At 37.6% G+C, this 24,833-nt stretch overlaps 2 protein-coding genes across 3 annotated transcripts in view; both read right to left on the bottom strand.

The window, feature by feature from the left end:
- Window positions 1-9,406, bottom strand: part of GOSR1 (golgi SNAP receptor complex member 1) — a 47,615-nt gene extending 38,209 nt beyond the window's left edge. Inside the window, exons 1-4 of one of the 2 annotated variants that reach the window (XM_063111231.1) lie at window positions 9,369-9,406; window positions 6,865-6,985; window positions 3,086-3,173; window positions 2,611-2,718 (exon numbers count right to left, since the gene is read on the bottom strand). In XM_063111231.1, coding sequence (XP_062967301.1) covers window positions 2,611-2,718; window positions 3,086-3,173; window positions 6,865-6,985; window positions 9,369-9,399 — 348 coding nt within the window. In that variant the 5' untranslated portion in view covers window positions 9,400-9,406. The remainder of the gene's footprint in view (window positions 1-2,610; window positions 2,719-3,085; window positions 3,174-6,864; window positions 6,986-9,368) is intronic. The other variant, XM_063111232.1, reaches the window with a different exon arrangement.
- Window positions 9,407-21,159: 11,753 nt separating this feature from the next.
- The window catches only part of CPD (carboxypeptidase D), an 82,727-nt gene continuing 79,053 nt past the window's right edge, over window positions 21,160-24,833 (bottom strand). The window contains exon 21 of the mRNA XM_063110462.1: window positions 21,160-23,942. Within this exon, the coding sequence (XP_062966532.1) occupies window positions 23,716-23,942 (227 nt within the window). The 3' untranslated portion in view covers window positions 21,160-23,715. The remainder of the gene's footprint in view (window positions 23,943-24,833) is intronic.

The raw sequence follows: 24,833 nt of genomic DNA, 5'->3' as shown, positions 1-24,833 counted from the left end.
AACCCTTGACCTTGGTGTCATAACATCATGCTGTAACCAACTGAGCTAACTGGCCAGCCCTTTAAATTATTTTTAATTGACAGATAATAACTGTACATACTTATGGGGTAAATGTGATATTTGGGTAATGTATACAATATATAATGATCAAATCAGGGTAATTAACACATCCATCACTTCAAACATTTGTCATTTCTTTTTGCTGGGAACATTCAAAATCCTTTTCTAGCTATTTGAAATTATACAAATAAATTGTTAATAACTGTAGTCACCTTCCAATGCTATAGAACACTAGAACTTATTCCTCCTACCTAGTTGTAATTTTGTATCCACTGACCAACCTATTCCCAACTCCTCCTTCCCAGCCTCTAGTAACCACTATTCTATGCTCTACTTATATGAGATCAACTTTTTTAGCTTCCACATATGAGTGAGAACATGCAGTATTTATCTTTCTGTGGCTTATTTCACTTAACATAATGTCAACCATGTTGCCACAAATGTCAGGATTTCATTCTTTTTTATGGCTGCAAAGTATTTCATTGAATATATACACCACATTTTCCTTATCTAATCACCTGTTGATGGATACTTAGGTTTAGTCCATATCTTGGCTTCTGTGAACAGTGCTGTGATAAACATGGACGTACATGTATCCCTTTGACATACTGATTTCCTTTCCTTTTCATATACACCTAGTGGTGACATTGCTGGATCACATGGCAGTTCTATTTCAAGTTTTTTAAGAAACTTCTATACTGTTTTCCATAATGGCTGTACTAATTTACATTCCAACTAGTATGATTTCTTTTTCTACATATAAATCTTTGATCCATTTGGAATTTATTCTGGATGTGAGGACTGAGATAGAGATTAAGGTTGTGGCTTTTCCCCCTGAATAATTAGCCAATTGTTATAATTCTATTTATTTTATACTTTCTCTTTGCCCTACTGATTTAGAATACCACATTTATCAAAATGAAACTTCCATGCGTATTTGGGTCTATATACAAGGGTATTTCAAAAAGTTCATAGAAAAATGGAATTAAAGATAATACAAATCTTTCCATGAACTTCTTGAAGACCCTTCATATGAACTCTATTCTGTTCTATTGTTATATTTTTTCCCCCTAGAATCAAACTGCCTTAACTCTTCTAGCTTTTTAACAGGTTTTAATAGCTAGTAGAACTAGGCACCCTTTATTACTTTTATCTGCATTTTCAGATTGTTTTTTGTGGTTATTCTTATACGTGTATGATTCCAAATGAACTTCGGTGTCATTTTGCTGTAGTTAAAAAACAAAATGAAACAAACAAACAACAAAAAACCCCTATTTCCATTGGGATGGGATTCAATTTACAGGTTGATTTAACGGGGAATCTTCCCATCCAATAGCAGAGTAATTCTTTCCTTTAATCTTTTATGGCCCTCAGTAGAATTTTACACACAAAAGTCCTACACATTTCTTATTAAATTTATACATAAGGATTTTATAGTTTCTTCCATTATATTTTCTAACAGGTTAGTGTTTTTATGTAGGAAAACTGCTTGCTTTTATATATTAATTCTGCAATCCATCATCTCACTGAATTTAATTGTTTCTTTTTTTCAGTTAATTTTCTTGGGTGTACTAGACATATAATCTTATCCTGCAACATAACAAAAATTTTCCCTCTCTTTCCAATATTGATATCTTTTCTTTTTATTGTCTAACTGCATCACCAAGAACCTCCAAAACAATGATAAACACTTGTGGTGACCATGGATATCATTGTCTTGTTTTTTTTCTTCAGTGGGAATGCTTTTAGTGATTTGCCATTATACATGATGCTAGCTGTTAATCCTATATGTATATATATTTTTGCATGAGATAAATAATGTATCTTTCTATTCATATTTTTTTTTTTTTTTTTTTTTTTTTTTTTCTTTTTCGTGACCGGCACTCAGCCAGTGAGTGTACCGGCCATTCCTATATAGGATCCGAACCCACGGCCGCTGGGAGCGTCGCCGCGCTCCCAGCGCAGCACCCTCCCGAGTGCGCCACAGGCTCGGCCCTCTATTCATATTTTTTAAAAAGATTTTTAAAACTAGAAATGGTTGCTTAATTTTCTCAATACTAAAAATATTTGCCTTCCTATTTGTACTATTATATTTTTAATACCCCCCATATAAATCTAAGAGTTTACTTAGTTTTACTGGTACACTTTTAATATTTTCTCAAGCGATATATTAAATAAAATAAATTACTCCCCTTCCATGTTATCTTCCATGAGGAAAGCATACTCTAAACCACTATACTATTGCCTATACATGACCATTGGCTATTTCATGATACAGCTAACTGGCTAGGTCTTCCAGAGTAGAAGTATATTTACCTAGAGATGAATACAACTCAACTTCACCAGAAAAAACAGGAGCTATCAGACACTTCAGAATTTTATAATACTGAAAAAACATAAAACAAGGCAAATTTCTATAACATGGCATTTATCTTCTCAGAAAATGATTCTCTTTGTTCTATTAAATACATGTGTAGATATCCTTTTCAGGGATTTCCAAAAAATCCTCCTGTGATAATGAAAAAGTCTCAAGCCCAATCAATATATTACCTGCAATATGTCTCTGTGTCGCTGTAATGTATGCATCAGTGCCGCATTCAAGGAAGGGACACCTGCACTGTTGGTATATTCTGCCATTTTATCATTTACCCCTGTAAGCTAGAAAGAAAGAAAAAAAAAAAATAAAAATTTTTAGAAAGCATTATAAAAAGCTAAAAGCAAATTATTTGCCTATGCACCCTTTTAGCTGACAGCAAAAAAAAAAAAAAAAAAAAAAAAAACCCAAAAAGCAAAAACCAAGACAGCAGACAACTATTAAGCCATTTCCCCCAAATAATCCATAAAGGCTAAAATAACACCCATACAACCTGGGAATGGCTGTCATAAAAATTCAAGTGACCTGGAAAGGCACATAACTTGATAAATGGGTGATTTCAATAAATATATCAACATTAATACAGTCCAGTATCATATCTAACAAGTACACAATTATTAGCAAAATAGCCATTTAATAGAAAGCACTTACCCTTGCCAAAAGCTGTTCAATCTCAATTGCCATTGTCTCAAACATTCTGTCTTGGCTTGATCCATTTAAAAGGGGTGTTGTGTCAGAACTAAAGAGAAGTGCAATTAAAGGGAATTCATTACTCAAATTGAGTCCTTTAAAACATAGTTAAAATAGGGTAATAATTCTTAAAGAGGTCAAGTAAATCCCCTGAGACACTCTATTTCTTAAGAAACTATGATTTTTATAGAAGTTTTCCTATAAAGATCACACATGTCCTAAAATATTAAATTCAGTACAAAACATAATTGAATGTAAGATTTTCCCAAGCTTTGATATATCCAGTTTTAATAATGTAAAGAAATTCCAAATGCTTGTTTACCATTTCCCAAATGACAGGAAGTAACTCAAGCTATGGCACTGCCCAACTAAACTTTGAATCTGAAAGAACAAATAATGTGATGTAAAACTGTAGAATTATGAAGTACAGAATATAAGAGGAGCCATAAAATATATTATGAATTATGTTACGCTGTCTGTGAGAAATAATCTTTTAAATGTTTCCGCCAAAGCAATTATAGTTCTTTAGACCTTAAATTAAGTTCTCACTTCTCTCCTTGTCTATTCCGAAGAAGAAATAAAACTGAGATTTAAATGATCCACAGACCGGATAACTAGTTACTGAATAATCAGGAGCTGGCTTTAATAAAGTTGAATACGTATAGACATATCCAGCATGTTTTAGTACTAACCCTCTACATTTCCATTTATAATATGTAATCATCTCATTTTGTTTTGGAAAAATATGTTGAACTGTCTTTTAAAATCTGAATAGTCAGTCAAAAATCTAACATTTTACAAGTGAAACTTATGTTTGACAGATTCAAATTCTAAAACAACATGTCCTGAAAGTTTCTTTTGCCTCTTCTGAAAAACCACTAACATTCATCAGGTCCCCAGGTGGTATGTACTATCATATGAACAACTCAACACAGATCTGAGTTATACTGGACACAGATAAGTGCCCAGGCAATGACTATGCTCTCCAATCTTACTGAAGACATTTTCCTGCCTGTAACAATCTTGGGTGTAGCAAATGAAACAGATTAAAAAATCAGTTCAACATTGAAAAGCTACACTGTCTATATTTACTTCCATAGCAATAGTAACAAGCAGTGAAACAGACGAAAAGTAGCTAATGAGGTGGATTTTCATTTTAACATGTTTAACTAGGTTTGAAGTTTTATTTCTTCTTGAAACATTTCAATTTATTTGCTGTAAAATATGATATCAAAATATCTAGTTCTTTATTAACGTGTCTGAGCCAACCCAAGGTTCTGTGGTTATCTCCTAGAATGTACTCAAGCAAAAATGCTCTACATACTAATACAGACCCCCCACCCCCACCAGACATACGAAAAAGAACAATGGACTAACAGAATGTAAGCTTCACCGGGGGGAAGCTGCCTGTCTTATTCACAGATACATGCCTAGCACCTAGTATAGTCCCCGGCACATGACAGAAGATCATAAAATATTTGTTGAATGAATGAATAAATGAGGGGGTCAATCTCTACTACTGATTATTCCATATTCATCGTTCTCAGGACAATACGTGAGTCCAGGAATATGCCAAAAACTCATTCTCCACAATAATAGGATTTAGTTAAATTTAATTCATTTTACAGGTATGTGACGATTCACGGACCTTGAAGTTTTCACAATATATAAAGTAAAAAAAAAAAAATGATTTCTGGAAGAAAAATTCTGGTCATCACTTAGTTTATTCATTGTGACATGCTTCCAACCTGGGCATCAAACATAACACTTTAAAATGCACATTGGGAGGCCAGCCTGTGGCTCACTCGGGAGAGTGCGGTGCTGATAACACCAAGGCCACGGGTTCGGATCCTATACAGGGATGGCCAGTTAGCTCACTGGCTGAGCATGGTGCTGACAACACCAAGCCAAGGGTTAAGATCCCCTTACCAGCCATCTTTAAAAATAAATAAATAAACAAATAAAAAATAAATAAATAAAATAAAATGCACATTGGATCTTGATTGTCATGGCCTTAGGTTTTTTATTTAAAGGGACGGTTAGGCTGATGAAGTTCTACAAAGTCAGTCCCAATTTGTAGTAGAATTTCTTAGGGCATGTTTTCAGGATAGTTTTTCCTTTAACGGACTAACAAAAGTATTAAGCGCATGAAGCTCAGAGAACATAGAAAAAGCATCTTGGAATAGTATCTCTTAACAAACAAGAGTTTTAAAATTGTATACTAACCAGTATAACCAAGTGGGAGACGTAAATTCAGGAAAAATGCTTTCCAATCATAAAATAAGTTTACTCATAGAAAAGAACAGGCCTCATTTTCTTTACTTGCTGAATAAAGGAGAGCCAAAAACAATGCACTGCAATGAAATCCACGTGAGGTGCTAATAACTTATTTTGAGGTCCTAGAGTCAATATTGTTGGCCTTGCTATATTCACAACCAATGTGCCCTTCTTAGAAATTAAAAATACTTTGGCTATAGTGTTGAAATGAGCCTTTTGCTGGAATGTGCACAATATAGTAGGGTTTAGAGTGTGGACTCTGGAGATAGAAAGACTTACGTTCAAATCCAAGCTCAGTTTTTATTATTAGCTGAAAAATATTTCTTCTACCACTAATCTTCAAAAGAGTATGTAGAATAAGAGATTAACAACTAACAACTCTACTACATGCATTTTCACTGCTAGGTATATATTTGTAGAAATATTCTGTGTAAAAATGTTCCTAGCAGCATTTATATAAATTCTTAGAACAGCACCTAAGATGAATACACTGTGTCAGCTATTAAACTTATTATTGGTAATTAGTTAAAAAAAAAAATTAGAAACAATGTCCATCTATTGAATTGTTAAACTGTGATACAGTCATACAATATAATACTGTATATAGTAAATGAATATACCAGAGTTAAATATATCTATAGCTGAAACTCAAAGATAATGTTAAACAAAAAAGCAAGTTTCATGGTAACTATGGTAGGATACTATTAACTGCATAGAAATGCAAACACATATAGTAAAAATATATGGCAATTATGTGGAGGGAGAAAGTGGGATGTCATCAGGGGCTTCAACTGAATCAGTAATAATTATTTCTGAAAAACAGTAGATAGGCACATAGGTGTACATTATATTATTCTTTATACCTTTCTAAGTGTTTTGAATATCTCCTAATATGTTTTTGAAACGAGTGAGTGACAAAGTGAGCATAAGACTTAAAGATAAGAATAGATTTTCTACATGTTCAATATAGTAATATACTAGTTTCTCAAAAAAGTAAGAAAATTAAAAATAAGTTCAATGATTAACAGGGAGCATATACACTGCATTAGATTCATTCTAACAGAATAAACACCAGAATAGCAGTATACTTTGCATTTGGGTAGTTCCTCAGATCCATTCAGTAATTAGAAAACAAAAGAAATACAATGTGGGCAAATCAACCACATTTCCTTATACTGGCTGAACTAGAAACTCTTATTTTAAACACAAACTCATTCTTAAGCCCTAGAAGCTTCCTTCTGACACTGTCATGTTCTTTGCTTAAGGATTCCCAATAAATGCTACTTTCAAGAATTAAGAATAATTTTAATAAGTCACTAAGAAATAAAACAATGACAAAGAAAATAAAACACCAAACATTCATCAACAGACAACTAACAGAGCCTATATACTTTAGTTTATTTTCTTTAATGCTTTAAAAACATTATATATTTTAAGGCATAAGAGACAGAATCTGGTAGTACCTATACCTGTCGCGTCTTCCATCTCGGGAACTACTGTGACTGTAACTTGTACATAGTTTACTGAAGGAAACTAGTTTCAGGTCAAGTTCATTTTCCAGCTGTCGAGCCTGTTTCCTGAGATCTTTAACAAAATTATAAAAGCAAATAATTAGATACAAAAAGTACATCAGTAGACATGACAACCATAAGAGTATTCTGAAGAAAACAAACTATGAAAATGATCATATACTGATTCAGTTCCCCCCTAAAGAAAAGTGCTAAAAGGAGAAAACTAATGACTTATCCAGGAAAGCAAATTAATCACTTATTTAAGCTTCAAATAGGGCAAGAAGGAAATAGCGGTGGGAGATGGAAATTTTCAGCTTTATTCCAAAGATAGCTAGACAAGAAATGTTGTTCTAACATCCCTGAAATTATTTCTATAGCAATAACTAAAATTTATAATTTAGAGGAAAATGAGAATACAAACCACAGAGGAACTAAATATGGTTTATGACCAGCATATCAATCTACCAGCTACTTTATAAGAAAGAGGCCATCACTGTTTTTGACAGGGATTTTGCTGTTTTTTAACGTTCCAAAGCTTTATTAGGCTTATGAAATTCTTTTCATAATAGTAAAATGACTTAGTGATCGAGCATAAAGAAAAAATAAGGGCTGGATTGTCAGCTCAGATGGTTACAGTGTGGTGCTCATAACACCAAGCTCTAGAGTTAAATCCCTGTACCAGCCATCTGAACCCGCCCCCCAAAAATTAAGAAAGAAAAAGAGAAAAAAAGAAATTATCACTAATAAAAATTTAAAATTAACTTTTAATAAACTTACTGAAAGATATTTGGAGAAGCTGAAACCAACAATAAACAATGTGTTACTAACAAGGTCAAATATGAGTATTTCAGAAATAAAAGCACTGGAATTTCCAAAGCAGAAACAAAAAAGCAAGCAGAGAAACTGGTATAGTACTTTGGCATCTAAGGGATCGAGTAGGAGAAGCCACAGTCTGGAAACCCACACATAGATGTCAGTACTCTCATTCATGGTTAAGTGGACTTTAAAATAAAAGGGCCGAAATATAGGAAGAAAAGGTGATAATAATCTCTCTTTCAGGGATAATACAAAAAATTATTTCAATATACTGTGCAGTCAGAAGTGGGAAGCAGAGTAACATAGTGGAGCACATTTGCCCAGAGACCAAATCCCAGTTCAAATCTCAACTCAGCCACTTACTGACTCAGATTTATAAACAATCTACTTAGCCTATGAACCTCAGCTTTTTGTTTTTTAAACCCTGCCTTCAGAGTTTCTGTATGCATTAGTAATCATATGCTTAAAGCAGCTGGCTCAGAGTAGGTTGTCAATAATGAGCTGGTGTATTTATTACAGTGTAGTGCTTCAAAAACCATAGCCTAATGACTAGTATTAAAGATACCAGTAGCCACTTCTAAACAATTTAAAGATGTTTTCTAGCTAGTACATATATTTCAAATGGGCATTTTAATATGTGTTTTAAACTATAAGCACATTTCTCTGTAATTTTAGTAACTGTCTTCCTTAACAGAAACATCAAGTAAAAGCATTTTGAAAGTATGACAGGCAAGTATGGATAAACTTAGAATTAAGTTTCTAAGACCAAGTGGCTGATAGTGACAATACTGTGGTTTCCAGTGGCTTCGGTGGGTAGCAACAGGAAACAGGTCAGAAGAGGAAAGAGAAAGTTTCTATATTGCAATAAAGCAAGGAGACAGTTCAAAGAAAAAGGTTAGCCTTCTGTCATCTTTGTTGATATCAGGGTCCAGGAATGAGTTTTACATGACCTCACTTTACCGGTCCAGAGCTACAGGAATTAAAAAAATGCACTTGTCAAATCACAAGAAGGTTTTCTGGGGATAGAGGTATAGCAGATGGATTAATTTCAATTCACACTGGTTCTCTCGACTTGCCTTTTTAACAAAACCCATCCTAGACTCCACAGCAGAAGGGAGTTATTTTCTCGAAGTCCCAGTCTGAGGCTGCCATGCGGAGCCAGTAGGAGACCCTCCGTTCACACTTCGCCCAGTGGACCGGACCGACAAGTTTTTCCTTTCACTTTTCCCACTCAGTTTTCTAACAGTAACCTCAACTCCAAGGTGCTGACTCCTCCAGTTTCCCGGGCTCTGGTTCTTCCTGCTCAACACTCGTTCCCCCTCAGAGTTCGAACCCAAGCCCCTTCGTCCGAGTTCCACTACCCACTCAACGCAGTTCTACGCCGGTGACTCAGGTCCCTTTCCATCCCCGCTCTGTCCGCTCTGCCAACCCCCCATCCCAGGTCCGGCTCACAAGGCCCGGTTAGGCCAGCCCAGACCATTCGGTCCCCTCAGCCCCCAGGTCCCGGGGCTCCCATAGGCAAGCTCTACCCTCAGATCGGCCGCTCCGGAGCCTTGGTCTTTCCTCTACTGCCTCCCCCAACACCCGAACTCACTCAGCCCCGCCGCCCCTCGCGGAGCCTACCCAGGCCTCTCCCTCACCTTCCCAGTAATTGCTGGTTCCTGCCGCCATCTTTGTTGTCCAGCGGCAGTCGGAATAGGAAAGTAGACGCGATGAGGGCCAGAGAGGCACTTCCCGCCTTCTTCCGCCTTGGGCGCCTGGGCCGATGGGCTACGCTAGCCTCCACAGACACCGCCACCGTGTGGTCCATTCGTTATTTTACAGCGTTTGAGCAGCGAGACTGAAAGCTTCTTCAGCTTCAGCTCCTGACACTCCCTGAGTGTCTCATACCCGCTTTTCGCGCCCCAAACCTTATCTCCCTCATCTCGGCTTATCCCTTCTCTCAGCAGGTGCCTACTTGACTGAGAGGAGCGTCATCCTAGGACAGAACCCCCGCCGTTTCCCTCACGTTCTCTCAAATGTGGATCCTCACCCAGCCTCTTCCTTTCTCAGAGCCAGAAGCTCTTTTCTTCCCAAGACCAATCCCTTCATCCCACCTGTCCCTGTGCTCCACCTTCCGCTCTCTTTGGCATAAGCACTCTTCTCCCCTGCCCGCTTGTCCCTGTGTCTACAGGAGTTATGGTCCCAGCCCTCTTTCCTTTCCAGCCACCAAATCTAAAAGGTGTGTGCTAACTGCTCCCACATGCTCCCAACCTGACCCCTGAACCTGTTGAAATCTGCTGTCCAAACCCACCCTTTGTAGACACAAAAATTACCACACTCTACTGGTGCTTTCATTTTACCAGTTCTGGTGAAGTGTAGAAACTTTACCTCCTGGGAAATCCTTTTCCCCACTCATTTATGACATAATTGTCTCTAATAATTCCTCCACATTTACTAAGAACCGCATCAGACGATGTTATAATTTTTACTTCAACTGTCAAATATAATTTACAGAATTCAAGAGCCTACTCTATTTACCCATATTTTACTCTTTCTTTCTGATGTTCCAAGATTCTTTCTCTTGTCTCTTTTCCGTTTCAAGAACTTCCTTCAGCCTTTTTTTTGAGGAGGTCAGCTGGTGACAAATTCTATCAGTTTTTCATTATCTGAGAGTGTCTTTATGTCCCCTTCATTTCTGAAGGACATTGTTGATGATTTAGAATCTGGGGTTGACAATTTCTTTTTTTCAGCAGTTGAAAAATGTTGTTCCAATTCCTTCTGGCCTCCACAACTTCTGATGGGAAATTGGCTGTCATTTGAATTGTTTTATGCTACAACTAAGGTATTTTTTCTCTCTTACTGCCTTTGTTACCTGACTCAGGTCTGGCTTCCTGCCCCCTTGAGAAGGAAAGAAAAACTCAGAAGTCAAATGGTTGGTGTTAGAAAAGCAGATGCATTCAGCTGAAGGAGATGGTAGGCTACCCCATCTCAAAGATTTACACTTACTGAGGGGTTTGTAAAGGAAGGGTTGAGGGAATGGAATGTGGGAGGTGAAAAGCAGGACAGAAAGAGATGTGAGTTATGAGGGGTCCGTTTCTAGGGTCAGGTACAAGGTCTTGCCAAGCCTCATCTGGTTTCTGTTCTCATCTTCACTGTTATCTCAGGAGCCTGCAAGATTTTGATTTGCACCGGTGTACTTGGCTGGTTCCCAAGGTCAGCTTCAGTTGTTTGGCCTTGATCATTTCTCAAAACTCTACAAGTCTCAGAGACAGAACTGTTAGCTTTACAAAGTACTAATTAGCTCCTTGGCCTTGTTTTCCTAGTTAGCAAGTCAGATGAGAAAGTCAGGGGATGGGAAGCCAGAGTGGAGAGAAAAAAACTGTCCTTTTTAAAATCCTCCCCCCCTCCGCAACCCTGGCAGCTTTAGGTCCCAACATGGCTTCAGTCCTGCTCACTCCAACACTTTCAAGAATCGTTCTTTTTCTTTAGTTTTCAGAAGTTGATGATGATGTGTCAGTGTAGATTTCTTTGGATTTATCCTGTTTGGGGTTTGCTCAGCTTTTTGAATCTTAGGTTTATGTTTTTTGCCAAATTTTGGAAATTTTCAGCCATTGTTTCTTGAAATATTTTTTTCTGCTCCATAGTCTTTCTCCTTTTTTTTCCTGGGACTCTGATGACATGAATACTAGATCTTTTGTTAAAGTCTCACATATCCCTGAAGCTCTGCAAAAAATTTTTTCAGTCTATTTTCCATCGTTCAGATTGGGTAATATTTACTATTCCGTCTTCAGGTTCATGACAGGCAAGTGCAAGTGTACTTCAAAAAGTTTGTGGAAAAATGGAGTGGAAAGATAATATGAACCTTTCCATTTGAAAAATATGAACTTTTTGAAGACCTTTCATGTCTTTCCTCTGTTCCCTCTATTCCACTGTTGAGCCGATTTGCTAAGTTTATTTCAATTATTGTATTTTTCAGATCTAAAATTTCCATTCAGTTCCTCATTATATCTTCCATTTCTTTGCTGGAACTTTCTATTTCTTTGCTGAGACACTTTTTATCATTTGTTCTTCGTTTGAAGTTGCTCATTAAACTCCTTTTATTATAGCTGCTTTAAAATCTTTGACAGATAATTCCAACATCTGTGTCGTTTTGATGTTGGGATCTGTTGATTGTCTTTTTTTCATTCAAGTTGGAATTTTCTGGTTTCTTTTCATCAAAAGTGGTTTTTATTTGTATCCTGGATATTTTAGGTAGTATGAGACTCTAGATGTTATTTACGTCTTCTGTTTAAGCTGACTTTCTCTGACACTGTGCTGGTAGGGGAGACAGGGAACGCCTTGCCACTTTCAGGTGGGAGTGGAAGTTCAGGTTCTTCCTTGGTCTTCTTTGATACCCCAGGTGGGGGGTGCCTTGTCACTGCTCTCCGTGTGGTCCCCCCACCCCCCAGCACTACGTGAGGTCTTGTTATGACTGTGCGATGGTGAGAATTCTGGCTCCCCACTTGGCCTTCTTTGACACCGCCCAGGCATGGGGAAGGGGGTGCTCTATTACAGTCAGGTGAGGGTGGAAGTCTAGGCTCCCCACACAGCCTTTGCTGGCAGGACCTCAGTTTTTCCTATGGCATTTTTCTGGAGTAGTGCAATTATTGTCTAAAAGTATTCTGTCTTGCTAGGCTACTTGTTTCCTGGTCCTTTGTCTAGAGAGAGAAGGCTTTCCTTTGGACTTTTCTTGTCTGTACCCTTTGGTATTTCTGGGTTTTTAGCTTCTCCAGAACCCATTATGGGAAATATGAAGCAAAAAGAAAACACAGGGAATTCACTTCCATGTTATTCTTCAGATCCTGAGCTTCCTAGCTTGTCTACCTTCTTTTCACCTTTCTGAGTATTCTTATTTTTGGTTTATATATAACGTATGAGGTTTTTGCTATGCGTAGTACAAGGAATACAGAGAAATATATCTACTTAATCCTGTTCAGAATTGAAATTCTCCACTTAATTTTTATAACAGATTTTTTTTTTTTTTTTGTCTTATTCGTGACCGGCACTCAGCCAGTGAGTGCACCGGCCATTCCTATATAGGATCCGAACCCGTGGCGGGAGCGTCGCTGCGCTCCCAGCGCCTCACTCTCCCGAGTGCGCCACAAGCTCGGCCCTTATAACAGATTTTAATTCTCTGCTAGAATTCTGTATCTTGTCTTCTACTTTCTTGAATTTATTCATCACCATTATTTAAAGTTTTCTGATTGATAACTGAAAAGTCTGTACCTTCTGTGGGGCTGTTTTGATTTTTTGTCTTGGTCTTTCATCATTTGCTCTTGTCTTTGGATAAGATAACTTTTCATTGGATGCTCTACCGTAGATGAAAGTTTGTAGTAATCATTTGAGGCTCTGGATGATGTTATCTTCCTCCAGAGAGAGTTTACTGCTGCTTCTTGCAGGCAGTTCAGGTAGAAGCGGATCAGTTTAATCAAATATGGGGGAAATAGCACCAAGCAGGGTTCTATGTTTGTTAAAATTGATCTATTTCTGGCTAACCCTTACTTCTAATGCGTAGCCATCCAAGTTTCCTAACTGAAAACCTGTTTACCAGTGCCCCCTTCCTTGGAGGTTCTGAACTCATATTTCCCCCCACCCAGTGATGCTGCCAAAACTTCTGTTTGGGTTCTCCGCCTCTTGCCCACCTTCTCTGCTGGTAAGTGTGTGTACCTCTTAGCCACCACTTACGAATCAACAAATGCTTCAAGGTAAAACTTTTACTATCATGTTCACCTCTCAACTCCCTTGGCTCTAGGATCTTGATCCTGTAAGTCATCTTACTTTAGTAGTTCCCCAGTCTTTCAAACAGCTTTGGTGTTTGTTTTTTAAATCCAGCTTTTCTAATTGTTCTTGATGAGAAGAACTTTCTGTTTCATAGCTGGAAGTGGAATGGAATTATCTTATTATTTCTAACTTATCTGTAGATTATTTTGTATTTTCCCCATACGTGATCATATCATCTGCAAATAATGACAGATTTGTTTCTTTCTTAATACGCGTATCTGTTATTTACATTTTCATGCTTCATGGCTGAGATCTCTTCTGTCAATAGAGCAAAATTCAAGTACTTTAGAGAGTTTTTTGTTGGTTTCTTTTGTTAGTGGGGAGTGATTGTAAGTGTTCCAATTTTACAGTTCTCATTTGACTGACAGGACTCTAAATTTTCCTCTTTTGCTTCTTTTCTCTTCCATCCTCTAATTGTCAAAGGGTGCTTCTCTTTCTTTTTTCACTTTCTTTCTTCACTGGAGGCTATGTATTTATTTTTTTATTGTAGAATTCTATTTAGTTCAATTTTTATTTGCTTTAAATTCAGTCTGCTCTCACTGCTCTGTGGCTGGTTGGTTTTTTTTAAAATTTATTTTATTTATTGAATCAAATTGATTATACATATTTTGGGGTTCAACATTGAGATATGTTGCTCAATATCAATATTACTAGCATATGTATTGTTACAAATCATAATTATTCTTTATGCCCCTTGTCCAATCTCTCCCCATCCCCCACTCCCTCTCTTCTCCCCCCTCTAATTACCCTAGATTTCTTCTCTCCTTCTGAAAGAGTAATGGTTACTCTGTTGATTTGTTGCCTAGATGATCTGTCCAATGCTGAGAGGTGTGTTCAGGTCCCCCAATATTATCATAGAGCAGCTGCTTCTTCTGTCACTCTGGAATGGGTTTTGTGGAGAGAGACATCCTCTCCTTTTCTTTATCTCTGCTGGTGACTCTCCACTTTATCTCTGCATGTGTCAATGCACTCCAGTGGTTGGTGGACCATCTGTGTGGTGGTTGTGGTGTCTAGCCACTTTCGCAGCAGCCATGATTATTGTGGTGGCTGTGGTGGGCCACCCACATGGAGGTGATGTTTTTGGCATGCTCCTTGGTGCTGGTGGTGTGCCTGGTTGTAGGGTGTCTCTGGTCCCTGGCTACATGCCTCAGGTCCCTGGGAGGGCCCTGAGGCACTGGTGTGGTGTGCCTGATTGTGGGAGGGGGGTCTGCTCCCTGGCTCCATGCCTTGGGTCACTGGGCAGGCCCCGAGGCACTGGTGTGGTGTGCCTGGTTGTGGGAGGGAGGTCTGGTCCCTAGCTCTGTACCCTGGGCCCCCGGGCAGAGTCTTGAGGTGCTGATGGTGTGCCTGGATGTGGGAGTGAGGTCTGGTCACCTCAAAGCCTTGGGTCTCTGGGTGGGCCCAGCGGCACTGGCACGGTGTGCCTGATTGTGGGGCGGGGGGGGTATCTGGTCCCCTTCTCCATGCTTCAGGTCTGCAGGCAGGCCCCGAGGCGCTGGCATGGTGTGCCTAGATGTGGGAGTGGGGTCCGGTCACTGGCTCCAAGCCTTTGGTTCCCAGGCAGGCCCCAAAGCACTGGTGGTGTGCCTGAGTCGGAACTAATTTTTTGTCCTTCGCTTACTTCTAAAATAGGGGAACTTCCTGTGGGAACTAATACTTGAGCTGTGTGGTTGTTTAAATTGCTACTTTGCTGCTGTCTCCCTAGGGAAGGCTTTTTGTGCAGCTCAGGGTTTAATGGTTGACCTTATAGGTACTTCCAGCTCTCCTGAGACCCGGTGGATCTGGGTTGTGTAGAAACTCTGATCTGGGCCTGAGTTTTTTCATCAAATTGCACCCCTGCAATTCTGCATTCCCAACCAGTCTCCTCTGAGTGGTCCTGCTCTGATTTGGGGGCAGATCGACTGTCCTTGCTGTATCCCAGTGTCCTCCCAGTGGGCCCATCTGCCCCACTGTCCGAGCTCCAAACACTTCCCATGAGACGGGCCCTGTGCCGGTCCCTTGTAATGACTCACCAGCCTCTGGATGGCTCCCTTTTTTCAGTTGTTCTGGCTCCTCGCTCCTGCGTGGGTCCATGGGAACCCTATGAATGGTCTTGTTGTCCTGGGGGCCACCAAGGCCCTCTTCTCCTCTGCTGCCTCCTAGTAACTCCATCTGAAGGGCACAGCTGTGGCTTCTGCCAGCTTCTGCGCCATGTGCTCAGCAGTTGCAGCCTTAAAGCAGCCAAGGCCTGAAATGCTCAGAGCAGCTTTTTCTTTCTCTCCTCATGGCTTCTCCCCCTTCATGAATTCAGTAGGTCTCTCCTCCTTTTCCCCTGAGCTCCAGTGGCCCCAAATTGGCTGATGTTACATTTTTATAGTTTTAAATTGATTGATTTGTGGGAGAGAGTGACGCTACGCTGGGAACCATCTATTCCGTCATCTTGACTGGAACTTGAAGCTATGTATTTCAAACTCTGCCCCTTTAGATCACACCTGCTCCCTGTAAATTGTGCTTACTTTGAAGCCCCTTCACTCTAGTTTGTGCTCTGATCTGCTTGGACACGATTTTTTAGACCATTCAGACTTGGGTGGACTTAGTCTTTTTGGCAGAAGTTTTATGCCCTTTTGCTGGCGTCCCTCTTCAGTTTTCCCTGCAGTTTGCCTCCATCTATCTGCCTTCGCCCCACAAAGCCTTGCAGTGGTATGTGAGTGAGGCAGGCTTGTAAGAGTACATTCTGAGATTTGGAGATTTTTCTAATTTTATTGTTTGAGGTTTTGAAATCATGACTTCAAAGTACACTGAGAGTATGATTTCCGTATAGATTTACTTTTTCCTTCTTATGTTTTGCATTACTTTGCAATGAAATATTGGAAGACAGGTAGTTAGGCTGCCACCATTGTTTTCAGCTGCCTGGAAGTTTACCTTCATCCTTGAAATGTATGCTCAGTCTAGAATTCTACATTGGAAGTTATTTAATGTTTTACCTAACACTTTCAATGTATAATTTCAATGTACTTTGGTTTCCATTGTTGGGAGTGAGTTTAATCTCTAACTGCTAATTACTTGAAGTTAATTTCTTTTCTGACTGCTTTTACTTTTTTTTTTCCTCTTGGTCTTTGGTGCTCTGAAGTTTCACTGATGTATTCAAATGTGGGTGTTTGCTTTTTCTTGCTTGGATTAATTGAGTTTTTAATTTATAAGTTGATATCTTTTATCAATTTGGAGAAATTTTCAGTCATTGTGTCTTAAGTTTTGCATGCTCCATTCTTTCTCTTCTTTCTTCTAGAACTGTGATTATCAAACATGTATTAGTCTGATGTATGATCCACATTTTACCCTCTCCATATTTTCTACCTTTTTGTCTCTGTGCTGCATAAGAGAAAATTTCTACAGATCTGTCTTCTAGTTCACTACTTCTTGGTGCTCAATCTGCCACTACAGCAGCTATTCACTTAATTTTAGTTTCTGTCCTTTTTTTTTCTTTTTTTGGTGGCCGGCCAGTATGGGTATCCAGACCCTTGACCTTAGTGTTACAAGCTGGTGCTCTAACCAATTGACCTAACCAGCCAGGCTGTTTCTGTACTGTCATTTCCAGATGTTCTGCTATTATTTTGTAGTTCCTTGTGATAGTCTCGGGTTTATCTTTTATTTCTTTGAAAACAGTAAATACATTTGTTTTACTGTTTGGCACCATCTGAAAACTAAATATAACTTTTTCTGTTCTCTTTTACTGGTGGTGAAAAATTGGGAGGTCTCCTCCAACTCTAGGAGATACCTTCCACTAGAGATTTGAGTTTAACTCAAGTCACCTGGAAGCAGTTCCACATGGCTTGACACCTAGATCACCCAAGCCATGCATAGCTGGCTAGGTTCTAGACATCCAATTTCCTATGCTCAGTCCTTTCAAATGCGTTCAGGTCCTGCTAAATAGGAAACTTTATACAATCCTTCCTCTTTTGCCTTCCCAGCACTCACATCCTCCCAATAAAAACCTAGCAGCCGACTCTGTATTATCTTTGCAACTTATCTAAAGCTATTCTAAAATTATGTTTTAAAACCCAGGAGTCCTCCAATTTAGTCCTTACCATAACCTGCCCACTCCCCATCTATTCTTGTCCCTATCTTTAGGCCAATTGTTCTAGGCACCTCACATCCTTCAGATGCTAATTCAAAAAAGCCTGTTTGGTCTTGAAAAACTCTACTAAAAACCATATGATACATAATGAGGAACAATAGATATAAATATTGACTAACTTCAAATACTTGAAATCAGTCGTGATTCGAATCTAGCAATCTATACCTTCCCTATAACACCTTCACTTTAGCTCAAACTCATTGACAATCACAGAATAGAATCCATGTTATAAGTTTCTATTTAATCTGCACTCTATTTCTATATGTCCCATCTTGAATTTCTCTATTTGCCACCTATAGCTTTATCACTGCCTCTTCATATTGCTTCTAATTGAATCAATAAATTATTTTTACTGAATTTGAGGCATCTGTCTCAATATACTCCCAACTACCATACCTTCAATCTAACCAAGTAAATCTTCTCACCCTTTTGTTTTCAATCTTCTTCCAAGCTGGCCATTAAACTTGAACAGCTTTCTACTCCATATAGGTCAACCTATCTTCCTCTTGCTCACCTTGTCTACATTTGTTTACACAGTAATACAGAATAGATTCCATTTGACCTTAGTCTAAATGCCAAAGAAATTGTGTTTACTTTTAACATTCTATTGATTAATGTAGGTGAAATTGTGATAGTAACGTTAAAACTAAACTTTATTAGCTGATTTCATTGCTTTCAAATTGTGGGTTATAACTAACGATGTATTTATCTGAGATTTGCAATAAATAGCATAGAATCAGGTTGGTATTCTAACCGCATGTGAAAATAAGAGATGAAGACCTACACAATGGCACTTATTTATAATTGAGTAGTATTTTAGCATTGGCTATCATGTTTACTTTGCTGGGAACAATCAGATCCTAAAAACCTGAAAAATGGAACACGATCAGTAGATTACTGTTAATGAAACCACCCAAAAGATTTCTTGATTCAAGTTATGAGAAAACTTCTGAGAAAAATTCAGGAAAATATTTTAAATACTGAGAGAAGAACCATTATCACTGTTTAGACTTCTTCAGATTTCCTGCAGCTTAAGTAAGACTGTTTTCACTGAAGAAGCATAAATACCATCTAATTTCATTTAAAAACAAATATGAAGTGTTTGGCTCAATTAAAACTTTATGCCATGCTTTAGACAATCTATTGAACCACAGAATGGAAACTTCATAGTTTTTTTTAAGTTTTCTTTTTAGTAATCATGTTGAGTATTAGGGATTTCTTCTAAATTAAAAAGACCACCTGTAAACAGATCTTTGTTTGCTCATATATTCAAGAAAGTAACTTTCTTTAAAAGAGATCAGAAAACAGTAAACGAAGGAAAACAATGCTGGTTACTACAAACATTCAATTCTGAATCAAATATTACATTGGGCCCTTCGCTAACATTATTTAATTCCCATTACAATTGTATCAAGGATTATTCCTTAACCAGCAGAGAAATTAAGATTCAGAGAATAATCAACTTGTGCAATACAAGGTCACACAGGAAGCAAGTGGCAGAGCCAAGAATCAATCATAGATTGGTCCAACCCCCAAAGTCTATGCTTGAACCCCTATGTTCTACTTCCTCTACAGCAGAGGCTTTCTTTGTAGAGGAACCAGTCACTATTAAAGTACAGCTTATTTCCATTTCTATTTTTCTGGTCTGGATTATAAATTCTTTCTCAGGAGAGCCCATGTTTCTTATATAACTTTGCTCTCCCAATTCCTATTAGAGTAACAGTATCAACAAACTGTTGCTAAATGAAAAGGGAATATTTAATTCATCATCACTGTGCCTAACAGGGCCAGGATGCATTAGTCTAACTGGGCCTCATCTGGAAAAACCACCAAAAATTTAAAAGCAAGTTTAAAATGGGTACCATAAACCTTTTAGTGACCAGTTTTGTGGTGTAATTGTAGAATGAATGAGCTATATATGAATATAGATGAGCTACAAACAGAAAAGAGAACTGTGGTTACTATATGATATGATTATTTCAGAAACAAAGCTTTCTTTTGAGTCAATTTATAAAGACAAATATTCAACAAGTAAGACTCTGTATTCCAATCCTGGTACTATTTTCTCCCCACTATAGGTAGAAAAACTAACTGTATAACTCTCAAATTAGAACAATAACTTTTTCTGGTCTATTGCTTTTGAAAAAAGATTATGAGACAAAACACAAAGAAAGACAAACATCATAAAATAACTTTTATGCAGGATTAGTAGGTCTGTTTACATATAAAAAACAGAAAGGACCTCATTACAGTTAAGAGTTCACATAAATTACACAGATTGACTTTTTAAAACTACTATTCAATTTCATTTAAAGTTCCTTTTAAAAATTTTATTTTAAAGGCACAGTGCATGACATAAACCAAAGACTGAAGCACTTAAAATGAATGGGTATTGGACACCTCATATAAATAGCTATAGATTATTCTGAAGCTGGGGAGTATCATTCTGAAAAACTGGAGAGGTGAAAAGTTGATTTTTAATCTGAGCATAAAAATATACCATTATGTCATACCTCCATAAAATCTGCAGCATGGCCAGCACAGAATGTAGCTAGTACACTCACGTTATGCCATTTATAAAAATTATAATCATACATATTTACATAATTTATATCCAATTGCCTCAAAATGGTAACCTACTTTAAAATTTCATAATGTATTCGGTCAAATCAAAATCAGCCGTGACAATATTCTGAAAGTCGGGTGGAATCATTAATGAATTATTGCTAAAAATAGGAGAAATGAGTGTTGGGAAAGATTTCCTCGTGAACTAGAAAGCCAAGTTCAGTTGACATTAATCAAGGACCTTAATCATCCCCCCAAAAATCTGCCTTAATTAAAACAAATCAGAAACCCAAAGAGTTATCAAAAACTTGGTAGATAAACCACTGAACATCAACCATAGTGGAATTTTTAGTAACAACAGACAATAAAGCAAAAATATAGGAGAAATGCTGGGTTGCTACTGTTAAAACAATTCCACCAGAGAACCATTACATAGGGCACTATTACAGCATTCAAAGCCAAGAAGCTTCTAATACAGCAGAGACAAAACTGCATACATGCATTTCTGGCAACAAGAAGATAAAATTAATGCTGAGAATAAATGAAAATGGAAGAGCATGTTATGGTTACTGAGTAACCTGGTGTTAGCTCAGAAACACAATAAGCTCAGACATAAGCACTACCTTTTATTTATTTGTCAACTTATCATTAGTTTTAAGTTCAATATTCATTAATTCAGCAAATCCCATTCAGGTGAAAGTTACCAAAAATTAACCAATCAACCACACTGGGCCAAATATACATATGTTTCCTTTCTGGAAGATGACAAAGTTACAAAGCAAATACCCTTCAATGAGAATCGTAAGCATTCCTCAACTGGATGGGATCCCACTCACTACCCGAGTGTTCTGAAAAATACATCAAAACCAAAGGGTCTTTCCTTCTAAAATTATTTGGCCTCATCTTACTGAGCTACATAACAGTAGAAGTACATTTACACAGGCAGACACTTTGAACATTACCTACTAAATCACTTTGCTTTTATTAAGGAGCTGGTAGGGAAAAAGGCTTACAAACTGGTCACCAGGACAAAAACCAGGTCTTGTGAGTAAAGAAAGGCACAACTCAGATTTGGGCAAATTTCTTAATACTGTGATACTTGCCTCCATGACTCCAAGGAAATGGAAAAGTCTATAGGAGAAACACTGAAGAAATGCATTCCCCATCCCGTATGGCTTCAATGCCTTAAGCAGTTAATGTGATCTACGATTAGATTAGATCCACAAATTAAAGACAGAGCAGGGCTGAGAAAACAGTCTTAGTAGTCATGGGTCCTATACATTCACGTTCATAGGTAACGCAGGCTGAGAAGGCCTTGTTTTCCAGCTAAATGCATTATTTAGAAATTCATTAAAGACTCAAGATTTATATAAGAATTTGGTTTTCCTTTCAGGAAAAATTACTAAAAGAACTATTTGTATGTTCATTTCTAAAAAAGTTTTACACATGCTTAAAAGTTATGACCTCTAGCCACTGAGATGTACAGTTAAGGACATGTTTAATTCAAGAGAGAAGTAAATGTAAAAGATATCCTCTAGTGAAGACCGATATTAATAAAGCAAAGGCTATCACATCAACTTTGTTTCATTTCTAGCCGCAGTGTCCCAAGGAGGGCCAGTCACTCGCAGGCCCCTTGTTGGTTTTCTCTTGTTACACTCTTCAAAATAAAGCTGAAAAAGAGCAATACACCCTTAAGAAAACATAAAGGATTATTAGAAGAAATTAAAGCATGTATATTTTATCAACTATTAGCATCCCATAAGCTCTGTTTGGCGTATGTGGTGGGACGAGAATGAGGTGGCAGAATTCAGAGTTGCTACTACCAGGATTAATACCAGAATGGCTTAACCTTGTACCACCAAAATTTATCACACTTATTAACAACAATGAGGTCATGACCTCATTATTCCTGCTAAATGAAATCTCTTTTTATAAAGCCACTTTGGATGCATTCCTCACAAAACCTGGTTGAATGACCTAGTTGAGTGGTAAACCACTCCACACAAGGCTTTGGGATAATTGATACATTAACGGATATAGAATACAATTTGAAAAGATGATCCCCTGATTTAGTACAAATTCAGCAGCAACTTGGCCATTAAAACATTCAAAGGTATTAAACCATTAGTCATTGGTAAGACTCATACTTACAAAAAGCATAACTTCCGTTGACTAGCATGATAAGACAGAAACAATAAAATGCAAATCTTTCAGATCTTTGCCTGACTGGCAGTGAAGATGACACTTTCACACCATAGTGTTATATCACATGGCAGTCTATAGTTTCCATTTTTTTAAAGGAGCCATATTTAAAAGTTTTCAATTGAACTTCTAACACAATTGGTTGATCAAAAAGAGACTGTCAAAAGAAACATTAGGACAAAGAACCCAATCAGTTGCAGAGGCCTATGTGAACAAGACTGGCCAAGATATTTCAATAACAGTATGCTATTGCAGGGCGTAGACTTGGGCTGGAGCATGAAGTGTAGATATTTTGTATTCAAATGTAGGTTAAGAATGTGCAAGTAGGTCTCTTCCACATTTCCAGATATTTTCAGTAGAATTCAGATCTTATGGATGGCTGGGTCATCTGAAAACCATAAGTGTACAATGTAGAAAAAGGCTCAAATTTAGGAAATATTAAAGAAATAGGCATTCCTAGAATAAACTAGTGCTTCACAGATAAAAGTAGCAGCACCTGTGGGTTTTTACAAAGTGAAAAGACAGGCAGCATGAGTTTTAGCTTTTGCTAGATCTCCCTCTCAGCTCCATTCAAGTGCACATTTAGGTCTTTCACAACAAAGTTACTGAGTTTTCCCTTAAAATGGGGATATTTAGAACTTTGCTAAACCTTACGAGAGAGGTAGTGAAATCCTGCTTAGAGCGCAGCCCAACAGTTCTGATCTAGCTTTGGAACAGGTAGAAAGCCAAATACGGAAGCACTTTTATTCATTTCCTAATGTTATATACGTTTAAATCTCAATTCAACCTCCATTAAACCTGAATAAGAGAAACTCCAGCTATTTAATAACTAGAGAAAAGTACTCCTCAGTAGACTGAGAAAACCTCGAGTTTTTAAAGCTTTATGTCAGATTCTGACTGCTGTCCCTGCCTTGATGTTTCTGGATTCTTTTGGCCATTTAAAATAAAGAAAAAAAGCTAGAGCCACTAGTAAACACCTGATGTGCAAAATACAACATTCACTAGTTGGCTTGACACTGTTATTACATAAGCTCTAAATAGCTCATCTTAAATAAAAAGAAAAACAAAGTGCCTGTCCCATCTCTGCTGCATAAATAGAAATCAGATTTTTTTAAAGGTTAAGAGTACTTTAAGGAAGGGAAGTTCAAAACTGCCAGTGAAATTCACAGAGAATACAAATTTAGCAAGTTAACTTCCCAAAACTCTTTGAAGAAGCAAGAGTCTCTCTTCTTAATGCAGTGTCTCCCAAGAGGAACTGTAATTTTGCTTGGTACTTATGCTGGGAGATACGCAAAGTGTGTTTTTCAATGTTTGCTAGAATATAATGTTTCCTCTTCAGTGTCTGTTTCATCCTGGAACTCATGGCTTAGGAGGGACTTCTTGGAGCCTGTTGACATCATGCGAATTTCATCTTCATACTCATCATGATGCTGCCTGAGCCGATGAAAACCATCCTTATGTCTGTTAGACTTGATCGAGCAGATGCACCAAATAATGCAAGCTGTTAGGGTCAATGCTGACATAGTGGCACCTGCCAAACAAAAACATCACGTGAAGGTGTTATATTTTAAGGGTATGAATGATCAGCTACTTACAATGGCACTTTTAATAATCTGCCCCTCAATTATTTTATTTTTACTTCATGCTCTTAAGAGCAATTTTTTACTACTATAGAAGCAGTACACGTACAGAATTTAGAAAATACAGATAAGCAAAAATAACTAAAACCAAAATCAAAAACCCCCACATCTTTACATTTACATTACCCAGTGACTGTTTTTAATTACTTCAGTGCATATTTTTCCAGATCTTTCTTTATGCATGTGTATTAATGTATTTTTTTCTTTTACCATGATGAAATTACACTGTCTGTTGTTCTGCAACCTGCTTTTTTATCTATTAATAACTTCTACTTTTCCTTTCCAGTAAATTTCCATTTCATTCAAAACCCCTCATTTATTTTAAATTTGTTCAGAAGGCTATCGAAATGAAAGTCTTAGTAACAAAAAATTAATAAAGTAATAAAAATTAAGTTCACAACAGCTAATGAATGGGTGCAGAACCAGATTTAAACCATGGCTAAATCCTAGCTCCTCTGTTTTTAACCACTAAGTTATTCACACTTTATCTGGTTCAAGCTAAGATCTCTTTAAACACTCCACAAAAGGCCCTACAATTGAGCCATATTTCCAATATACCACTTTCTCTGAACTAAGGATCTCTCCCACACATGCCCTGCAATAAAACTTGGTGATTTTGCCTCAAGTACAAGTTGCAGTTAGAAATGAACCAAGGTTCTTTGTGTCAAGTAGTTATAATACAGCAGAGTATTTATTTTATCACATATTTTTTTCTTCCTAACTTTTCAGTAATTCCAGCAATGGCACAAATTAACTCTGGAGTAACAAACATTTCCTCTTTC

Source organism: Cynocephalus volans, chromosome 10, assembly GCF_027409185.1.
Source record: "Cynocephalus volans isolate mCynVol1 chromosome 10, mCynVol1.pri, whole genome shotgun sequence".
In the NCBI taxonomy this organism is placed as follows: domain Eukaryota; kingdom Metazoa; phylum Chordata; class Mammalia; order Dermoptera; family Cynocephalidae; genus Cynocephalus; species Cynocephalus volans.
This window is presented reverse-complemented; position numbering and strand designations above follow the sequence as displayed.